The sequence below is a fragment of the Buteo buteo genome, chromosome 23, assembly GCF_964188355.1.
Source record: "Buteo buteo chromosome 23, bButBut1.hap1.1, whole genome shotgun sequence".
NCBI lineage: Eukaryota > Metazoa > Chordata > Aves > Accipitriformes > Accipitridae > Buteo > Buteo buteo.
The window spans coordinates 13,452,148-13,462,888 of record NC_134193.1 but is presented as its reverse complement, the minus strand read 5'-3'; the positions used below and the strand labels follow the sequence as shown (position 1 = coordinate 13,462,888).

At 48.4% G+C, this 10,741-nt stretch overlaps 1 protein-coding gene across 1 annotated transcript in view; it reads right to left on the bottom strand.

Annotated features, from left to right (window-relative positions):
* The window catches only part of CACNA1B (calcium voltage-gated channel subunit alpha1 B), a 310,121-nt gene continuing 299,380 nt past the window's right edge, over nt 1-10,741 (bottom strand). The window contains 3 exon segments of the mRNA XM_075054744.1: nt 1-2,265; nt 6,286-6,477; nt 6,604-6,867. Coding sequence (XP_074910845.1) covers nt 1,729-2,265; nt 6,286-6,477; nt 6,604-6,867 — 993 coding nt within the window. The 3' untranslated portion in view covers nt 1-1,728.

The window sequence follows — 10,741 nt, the reverse complement described above, 5'->3', positions numbered from 1 at the left end:
TTATTATTTTTTTTAACCTTCTCTTAACAGGCAATAAAACCAAGACTCTCTCCAACTGCCCTCAACACAAATTATGCACCGTGGAACATAGCCAGAGCTCTCGCAGCTCGACTGTGACTTGACATGCAGTGTGAAAGACGCTGCTTCTCCTGCAAGAGCATCTCTGCAGATGCTGTACTTTTCCACCTGCATCTCTCCCGCAGGACCTAAACACTAGTCAAAGAGAAAAGGCCAGTTTTGTTTGCTGCAATCACTCCCCTCCCAACAATAAAAGTATATATTAAAAAAAAAAAAAAAAGAAGAAAAAAAAAAGGCCAAAAAACCCCAAACCAACCCAAAAGCATGTTTGCCTTCCCCACTGTAAGCTTCCAACCTGGTACTCAAATACACTGTCCAGTAATGCGACGCGGGGCGTTGGGTGCACCACGGAACCTTCGAGACGAGCGGCTCCTCCCGGCTCTGCCCTCCCTCCCCTCCTGCCCCTCCCCATGCTCGCCCAAGGTCTGATGCATCGAAGCAAGAGGTTGCATCGTCGCTGTGAAAGATTTCAAAGGTTAGGCACTTAGTAGTGAACAACTGGAGCATTCGGTAGAAACGGTGGGACCTGGAATGACAATTGGACTAATTCTCTACATAAAGAGTATTTTTTTCTTTTTTTTTTTTTACTGTACAATTTACAAAAATGCACACAATGAAAAGTTAAAGTTCTATCTAATAGCTTGATATAAAACCAATAACATTTCTTCTTCTCACCCCTATGCTTTTTCCTCTTTTTTTTTCTGGATTTATTTTTTTAGTTGTTTTTTGCTAAATCAAGCTTATATTGTAAACAAGACAAAACAGTGAGGGCGTGTTGCGGTCGACAGGAGAGAGGGACGGAAGGAAAAGTCTCAGCAGCAAGGAAACAGTCCTTACAAAGTAGCTCTCTTGTGGCTTTATCATGTGTCAGTGTGAAGGACCCGACGTGGTGAGTAAAATAAAAGAGATCCACACGGCAGCGGTGTCAGAGCAGAGTCCCGGCTGCCGGAGCGCTCGGTCAGCTTGGGGGGTGTCACTGGCTCCGCTGAAAAGGATTGCTGTGGCTGAACATCAAGTCCTAATGGACTGTCCTTTGTTCTGGTCTGTGTTTCTCCACTCCCAGTTTCTTGGGTAGATCTCTTCCTTCTTAGCGGTGAATGAGATAAAACACGGATGAGATCTTTGTTCATGTGTGTCTGTTTGCAACCCCCGACTCCCACCCTGACCAGGGAAAAAAAAAATAATAATAAATTAAGAAATAGCCCAACAAGAACTGCGCCAATCTTGAAAAGGATCGACAGTCCGCTTTTTCCGCCGTCAAAGGTGAGGACCGCTCTTCTCTCGGCTTCTCGCGGGTGTCACGGATTTGGCATCTGGAGCATGTCTTTGAACTAGACAAGGCAGTAGGGAGGTGGGAGAGGGGAGAGAGAGATGTGCTCCCCCCGCTGCCTTCCCCCTAAGGAGGGAGCCTTCTTCCTCGATTTGTCTAGTGGAAAAAAAAAAAAAAGAAAAAGAAAAAAATAAAGAAAAAGAGAGGAGAGAGGCTGCAGGAGTGTCTCCGGACCTGGGAGCAGAGCAGTTCTCGCGGCGGAGGCTGCCCCACGGGCCCCCTCTGGCCCCAGGCACCGCGCGCATTGGAGCGCGCAGCCTTCCAGATGATAAAACTCATCGATTTTAAACACGCACACCTTGAAGGGTTTTGCCATGCCGCTAGCACCAGTCATCCTCATCGGCTTCGTGGTAGTAACTACGTCCTCTGGTGCCAGTCCCGGGGCCCGTGTTGAGACCCAGCGTGTAGTGGTAGCCGTTGGGCACCCTGCGGATTTGGTGAGACTGGGAGGTCAAGGAGGAGACGTAAGAAGTCCTTGAGGACCGTCCCGAGTTGGTGGCCACCGCCTCCTCGAAGGTGAGCGTGTCCTCTGGCACCGCGCGGTAGGGGCTGTCGGCGTCATCGCGGTGGCCCAGGTAGGGGTCGGAGCCGATGCGGGCCACCGCCGGGGGGGGCGGCTGCTGGTCCCCGCGCAGCAGCGCGTTGTGCTCGGACAAGCCGCGGCTCAGGCGTCCCGGGGAGAAAGTGGGCAGTCCGGTTTGGAAACTGGTGAAGTGCACGGGCGAGGAGTTAGCGGTCTTGTAAGTGATGCTGGGACGTGGGGTCAGTGGAGTCTGTGGGAGCTGCCTCCGACCCCGGCATGGGGTACTAGCACCAGATGTCGACAGCAAGGGGCTCCCATTAACTGAACCACTACCCTACATAAAAATTGGAACAAAGCAAATCAAAAAATAAAAAAGGGAAACACCAGACAAACACAAAGGCAGGCAGGTATAAAACAGAAGGAGAAGCAACAGAAGGGAGAGACAAGTCACAAGAGGAAAGAAAAGCAAAAAAGAGAGAGTTTAGACAAGCACAGTTAGGGGGAGGAGGTTCTCGAGAAATAATTCAACACGAGATGTAAAGAGCTGGAGAACTAAAGTTCTGCGAGCAGTAAATAAGAACAGAAACGATCAGAGCATCGGTAGGACGCAAACTGGCAGACGGCTCCAACAGAAGGGGACACTGTCCGGAGGGAAGGCATCCACATCATACACAGGCTTGACATGCGCCTTACCTGAACTAGGCGGGAGGAGCTCAAAAACCTATGGGTTGGGTTTTTTTGCAAATAAAATTTTGCAAAACAGCACTCTGCTTTCAGGCAGATTTTTGCAGAACTTCACCTGACGGTTGTGAATGTTGATGTTGGGAATCACTTCTGTGGTCAAAATTGGATTATGTAGGAGGAGGATTTGGGGGCAGACTATTTTTTTGTAGTTTTGGGAATGAAATGCATTTTGATTAAATAGCTACTTTCTGAAAAAACAACAAAAAGCTTTTTGGACAGGCTTTAACTAACAAGTTCCTTAAACAAAAATGTGTTCACCTTCTCCTCTTTAATGTTACACATCTGATTTTTGAGTGATAGAAGAGTCTGGGAGCTTCCTGGGTTACTAATAGCGACATGTGGGAGTGAACTAAGCTACAGTAAGTTAAAAAAAAAATGCCATGAGTGAGAGGATCGGGCCCTTGTTTTGGTATTTCTGTTTACATTCTCCCAAGGCAGTACATGAATAGCCCTGCGAGCACGTTTTAAAAATCCCTCGGCCTTTCGTGACCTAACATTTTGAGACCAGACCTTTAATTTTTAAAGAGCAGCTTTTCCTTCCTATAAAAACATCAGGTTGTTGCTTGTTGGGCTATCAATCAATGCTTGTCTTGCTCTGCTTGGGTTTCCAGCACAGTTTTCAGGGCAAGCCCAGCAGTGCTGGAGGCTAACAGCCCCGCAGCTGGATGTCGAGGCTATTTTAGCCGCTGTTGGCATGAGTTGTGCCATGTCTATCAGAAGAAGAGGTAATACCCGCGTTATCTGGGGGTGCGGAGCCACGTGGGTGCTGCTCACTGCAGCCCTGCTCTCCGCAGGCATTGGGGACTGATATGGCATTTGCTGCTCATGCTGCTGGGCCAATGACTCACACCTTTCACAGCCTGGAAACAGAGTCTTTGCCTTTCTCGTCTTTCATTTTCACCCTCTCTCTTCTCTGGCCTCCCCACATTTCAGCCTTATGCTCTGCTACAGACACATATTTCCATCCCAGGTACCTGCCCCCCGGGCCGAGGTGCCTCCCCGTGGTGACGGGGGAGATGGTGACCACCACCCAGTGACCTACAACATTCCAACATCCAGGGAAAGATGCTCAGCTTTTTCCAACGGCCTGAGGCTGAGCACCTCAAAATTACAATACTTAAGAAAGCAGAACTAAATTGTTTTGGTAAGTATTGAGCTGTCTAAAAATGTTTTTTTTTGGTGAGATTTTCAAACTGCTTTTATGCAGGACCAATTTGGGAAATGAGCTTGATTGTAAAAAAATGGTGAGGTCTTTTTTCCAAAATGTCCAAGCAGCTCCTTCCTGCTGAAACATTTCGAAATTCCAAGCAGTTTCCTCTCATTTAAAAAAATGGTTTTCCCAGATTCATCATGAAATGGGATTTATACTTAACAATTCACCTGCATTGAAAAGGAAACAGTGAAATAATTCACAGACGATGTGTAGCATTTCTGTGTGAGTCAAAGAAAGCATTGTGAGTTGACCCAAAATGAAATGTTCATGGCTTGGTTTTTTTGTCTCCTTTTTTTGCATTAAGAAAAACTCCAAAGAACTTCTCTTTGAACCAAAGCTGTCCTGATTTTTGGCTTGGCCCTAGCTGGAACGAAGCCACCTTGTTGGCAGAGTGAAGCCTAAGCCAGCTTCTCTTTCTGGTGTATGCAGAGGCCTCCAGGGACTTGGTGAAACATGCTGGGCCAGGGCTCCTGGGAAAAGCTCCCAAGGAGAGGGACAGACTGACAAAGAAAATGCTTGAGAGTCAACAAGCACCTTGTTATCGAGCCAAAATAACACAGGAAATGGACTGACAGAGCTTCTTGCAGACACCTTATTGAGACAAGGGGTCTTCAGCTCATTGGGACAGAAGTGTCATGTTAGCTTGGCTATTTTTTTTTCCGTTTTTTTCCCAGAACAACCAGGTGATGTATTAGCAGCTCCACTCAAAGTAGGTAACATGTGAGTGGATAAAATACATGGACACCAAAACAACAGGCTTTCTCCTCCCTGCCTTACTAAACCCCTATGGGACATGGGGGACAATACGGACTTCACTGGAACTGGGGGAACAGGTTTATAAAAGGCAGCCGATGCTCTAACGCTGAATGTCTATGAACTATGGGAAGGTTTCAGGTTTTTAATTAAAACATATGTGATATTTAAAGTTCTGGTAAACTGAGCCTGCAAAAAAGGAGAGGCATCATGCTAAAAATCAGTGCCATCTTCCTCCCTCTCAAACCAGAGGGAGAAATTAAGAAGTGGAAAGAAAAACTCATCTGAAAAATCAGGTGAAGGCCAGTCAGGGACTGCAGCAACTGGAAGCAGAAAAGACCTGTTAGGCTGCAGCTCCCTCTTGCTATGGCCACACACAGTCCTGGGTGCATCAGACCTTACACCGATGTCACATCCCCTCCCAGCTGAGAATGACTGTGCAAAGCATGTCCCATGCCCTGGGTGTCTCCAGAGCTGGAGGGCAGCAGCCCCTGAGCGCTCACTGCAGCACACAGCCTCTGATGCTGCAGCCTGGACGCTGCTAAGGACCATGCGGGGAGAGAGAAAGGCACAGGACAGGGTAAGGAGACAAAAAGCTCCTTCATTTTGCAGCTACTGGGACACTTCAAAGCCTCTTCATTTAAATCCTTCCCCCCGGTTCTAACTCATGCTGAACACAGGATTTCCTCCCGCTCCCCACGAGCTGAGGCTGCTGCAGGGGCTCACAGCTGGCAGCCTCGCTCAGTCCCTCCTGAGACACCCGGCCGGTCACACACCACCAGCAGGCTGCAAATTTAGGGAGATTTTGGAGAGTGGCCAGAGCCTCCCTCTCGGCACAGTGGCTGTGCATTACTTGGAGATGTTTGCAGGGTTCATGCTGGCCCAGGGCTGAGCTCTCTCCCCTTCCAGCCAGGTCCTGCCTTCTCCTACATTCCTCCTCTCCCTCAACATGATATCTCCTCCCTGCTAGAGAGCAGATTTGAAGATTGATTTGACACTATGGAAAAAGAACTTTTTACTCGATTTTTCAGAAGATTAACCTGTTCCATAATACAGGACAGCTCTGAAGCCCATGCAACAGCAGTTGGAAAATCCTGTCAATATGAGCAAACCCTGCTGAAACCACAGCTCTGGCTGTCTGGAGTCCCTATACGGTTTTACACTGGCTTGTACTGCGATGGCGAGGATTTCTTTGGCAACCACCAAATGTTTGTGCACGGGGCAGCAGTAGGTGCTGGATTAACACAGCTGGTAGGGGAACGGTTCAGCTCAGCTGCCCAGGTCCCACGCCACAGTACCAGCCTGCCTTGACTCAGATACACTGTCTCCACCAGCATCAAGAGCTGCCAGTTCTCAGGTCTCCTAGGCTGCTCTGCTAAAACCACAAGCAAGGGTATTCTTGGCAGTGGGGTCTCTGTGAGATGCCTTGAGTCACTCACTCTGTAGGTGGCTACTAAAGAGCCATCAAGTGACATTTCCATCCCTGTTTTGGATGTGAAGCACCAAGCAGGACCTCAATAGATTTATCTCCTACTGCCTGGCCTTCCTTCCCCATTCTCTCTCCTTTATTTTAAGCAAAACATGGAAAAGGTGTGTACATCCCTGGAAGACCTTAGGGCTTTTTCCCCCCCTGCATCTCCTCACCTGTCTGTGTGGACCTTGCTCTGGCCCTCCGTTGGGTGAGGTGGGCCTGCTCTGATCGGCAGACTTGGGCTGAGAACGGTCCCGGCTGCCGTAGCGGTCGCAGGAGTAGAAGCGCTGCTTTTCAGAGGAGGAGGAAGAGTGCTGCTTCCTCTCTTGGGACCGGCCGCGTTCCTTCTTGTCCTTGGAAGAAGACTCGCCAGACTGGGCCACTGAAAGAAGGGCGTTGGTTGGGGGTCACCAACACAGGGGGAACTCCCAAGTATGGAGCAAAGAGGTCCTTCCATGCAGATGGGACCCCAAATCACATCAGATGACTGCTCAACATCCTGAAGGGAGGAGGACAAGGGACAAATCCTTGTTTGCGAAGCACTTACCAGCTTCTCCATCGGCCAGCTGATGGGGGGACCTGTCCAAGGACTTCTGCTTCTTCTCTTTCCGCCGGTGGCAGCGGTGGTGATGGTGGTGATGCCCTTGCTCCGGCGGCATGCGCTCCAAGGAGTACTCGTAGAGGTGCATGGCGTGAGGGCGCTGCGGGGTCAGCGTGGAGACGGAGCGCTTCATGGGGCTCGTGTCCGGGATGGGCTGCAAGGCAGATGGAGGGACATGGAGCAGGGTGAGGGCAGGCGCTGCACCATGCTCAGCTGCTTGGTTCCCAGCATGGGGAGCGTTATACAGTAAGAGAAAGGGGCAAGGAGGGGAAGGAGAAAAATGGTTAATTGGATATAACTGGAATGGGCAGAAGGACTTGTGGAATGGTAGATTGTGTGCTAAATTTGAGGAGCAAATGTGATCTCCATTTGCTGAAATGGTCTTTACTTTTAGCAGAGTGCCAATCCACAGGTACCATGGGCGCAGAGCGATACGCAGCACTTCACACCAAACACAGCATCACAGGAGTCAACAGTAGAATAGCAGGGGCATAGGGCAGCACAGTAGCCAAGCATCTCACAAAGATACTTCTCCAAGACTAGTTTCACCCAAAGCTGCTTCAGGGCATGTGGTCATCCCAAAGCAACTCCTAAGAGGAAAGCATGAAAGCATTGCTGGGCATCACATGAAGAGGGAGAAAAATCAGAAGTGGGCAAGGTACAGGCCAAGCCACTGAGAAACTACTTCTATCTCTCTGCAACTGAAGATGGCTCCCATCAAACATTTAAAACTCTCTTGTTCCACCATCACTCCTTGAAGCCCTTGTGGCTTGGACAAGCATGTATGTCCTGCAATTCTACCAGGACATCTCCAGAAATGACTACTTGGGTTTGCTCAGATCATTTGTGGCCAGACATCTGGACACTGAGCGCAGTAACACAGCCTCCCACGGGCATTGCTAGACCCTGTCCCAGTGCCAGCGGCAGCTCCAGACTCTGCTCCCTTCCCCTTAGGTTCAAAACCTGACAAAGATGGTCTGCAGAAACCAAGGCAAGCGGACTGCAGCACAGCTATTCTCACAGCCCTTCCCTTCTCTACTGCCCAATCACCAGGTATAAAGCTCAGAAAATGAGAACAATTCCCATGTGTCCCTCTCTGTCACTCTGCTGGCCTCCAGCTGGCTCAGTGGTGGAGACAGGGCTTCATCCATCCTCTGGAGGCTTCCCCGGGTCTCTACCACTGCATCAAAGCTGCATGGCAGAGGAAAGACCTTGGAGCACAGTGGTCCAGCCTGATGGGGAAGGAGCTCAGGGTGTCCTCCGGTCCCCCAGCTCTTACTCTTGTTTGAGTTCACAATCCAATATGTGCCTCCAATGACAGTTCTCACAGAACATTTACTTTGTTCACTGTAACCTTTCCAAAGAACCCTGTATTATTTTTACTGTCTATGCTATTTTGTTTGCTTATCCTGAAATTCAGATCTCTGCTGCCCCGTGATATTTACACAATGCAAAGCCAGTTGTTTCACAGCTCTGCTCGTTATTTTGAGTGGAAAGAACCACTCTCCCTCCCAGCGGGCTGTTGCAGGTGGATTATCTTGTGTGCAAAGGTGTAGCCTCTGTTGAATTTTTGTTTGGTGCTCTCTCTTTTGCTAGGCAGTTAACCAAATTTTGATGCTTCCTACTGGAGGGCAAAGTGGAGCACTAGAGCTGGAAGGTTTGTCAGAGGCACGAGGAAGACACTGCTGGGGTGGGGGAGCACAGCACAGCCTGCGGCATCGGTGCATCCTCGGGGTCTGCACCAGTGCAGTTAGCAGGACAATGTTGTGCTGTGTTTGTCTCCTCTTGTGGCCCCTGCTGTGTGGGCAAGAAATTATACTGAAGAGCCTTGTGTTTGTCCTCCTTGCTTACTGTTGAGCCTGAAGATGGAGGAAGGCAGAGAGATCTGTAAACTGGATGGTCTGATGGGCAAAAAAGCGAAAAGTGAAAATACTTCCCACTAAAAACACCTATCCAGATTTCTAAAATCCATATAGGAGCTGCCAGGAAGAAGACAACAGAAATTTCCCAACAAAAAAACAGCCCAATTGATAAGAAATGAACATTTCTCTTTGGACTTTGGACCTGATTCTGTGCTTATTCCACGGACAGAAGTCCCTGCTGACACTAATGGGAAGTGGCAAAGCAATGAATACGCTTTCCATAAATCCTGACAATGCTCTCGTTACGTTAACGGGGCATGCACAGACTCCCCACAAGCCTCGGGAGACTATACCATAACCCTTCTGAGAGTTACTAATTGCTTCTTCATTACCAAAGCGATTGTTTTCACTTCCTAAATTCCTGTGCAACAAGGCATACAAAAACAAATAAATAAGCAAAACAAACAAACAAAAAATCCCTGCTATTACAGCGTGCAGCGTGCAATTGTGGATCGAGGGAACTGCAGCAAAGTGGAAGGAGATAGCAGCTGCGTCGGTGCAACATTGGACTCCAAATGAGAAGGGAAAAAAGTAAAGGGTTAAGGAAGGTTAATTATTTCTTAACATGAATTTAATAGGATACAACTTAGTGCAAACTACATACTGCTAGGTAACTCCCAGGTGACCGTGCTTTGCTCCTCTGCAAACAATTCGGACAAGATGAGAGACATTATTTGAAGCAGCCCCACAGTACAGCCATTGTCAGACATCACGGCAGATGTGCAGCAGACACGATGACGACAAGGGAGGGGAGGTGATGGGGGAGGAGGACAGCAAAGAGGGAGGGAGGAGGCGAGATTGAAAGCATAGGAAGATTTTTTTTTTTTTTTTTAAAGTGGAACATAAAAAGACAGAGGAATGACAGGCAAACAGAAAGGGAGACACCCAGAAACAGAAAGCATTGCAAATAAGAGTTAAAAAGAACTCAAAGTTTAGGGGGAGCAGAAGCAGCACGTGAGAGGGAGGGTGGAGGGCATGGAGGGGGAAGACACACACAGAAAGTACATCAGTTATTCAGCTAAAGCTACAACCACCAAAACATTGTATCATTAAATGGGGTTAGATCTGCTCAGATATTATGGGCCTGATTCATAACGAGATTAGACAGCTTTCACGTGGGACAGCTGTCTCCTGGGGAACACGTACCATGCTTCTGCAAGAGACACTTTCTGCAAATATCTGACTGCAAGGGAGAGGAGTTCCCCAAAGAAAGGCTCGTGCTGCTGGCATTGCTGCTGCCAACTGCATTGCCTTGGAAGGAAAGATACTACCTGTGGTCTAGAATAAAGGACAACTTTGTTCTGGGAAGGGGGAAGGGAGGGAGTATGGGTTTGCTTTGGGGTCTGTTTCTTTTATTAAGCATGTTGAGTAGTGTTCCTGATAACACAGAGAATCTCAGCTCTCATATAAAGACTGCAGTTTCTGAAGTCAGCTGGGAAATTTGCTAGCCGATGAAGTATAGCTTGTGCCAGCCTGAGCACGTTAGCAAAAAGATTATATCTGTTGGAGCTATTGCTGTGTATGCAATACACAGGCTTTTAGTTTCAGGGTGCAGTGTATCTTTCATGTTCTGCTTCCCGTGGAGGGCAATGGAAGCAGCCCATAGCCATGGGCCGCTCGCTCCTGACTGTATGAATCAGGCCCTTTGAATGAGATCTATGACTATGAGTGGTAAGACATTCTGACACACAGGAGGCAGGATGGTGGCCGGAGAACATCCAGGACAACAAGCTAGCAATGAACATGTGAAATGCCCCAAAATGATCTGTGAAGACCATGACATCCTACACACTAATAGTGTCCACAAGTTGCTGTAAAAGTCAACTCTAGTGACAAGATTTCTTTACAAGAAGTAAAAGAAGGCAAATCCTCAACATTTTACTGACCAAAGTCACAATACAGTATATGCTAAATAGTGTGGGAAGAGGGAAAAAACCAGGGAGGATGCTTAGTGTCTCAATGCAGCCTTCCAGGCACAGGCTCCCTGCTTTTTCTCTGTACCTAGTATATTAATCGAAGAGAATCACAGCACTTCTCCATCTTTCTTTAAGGCTATGGCACAGGAGCGTGCCTTGGCTGTCTGTCTGGATAGATGGCATGCAACTG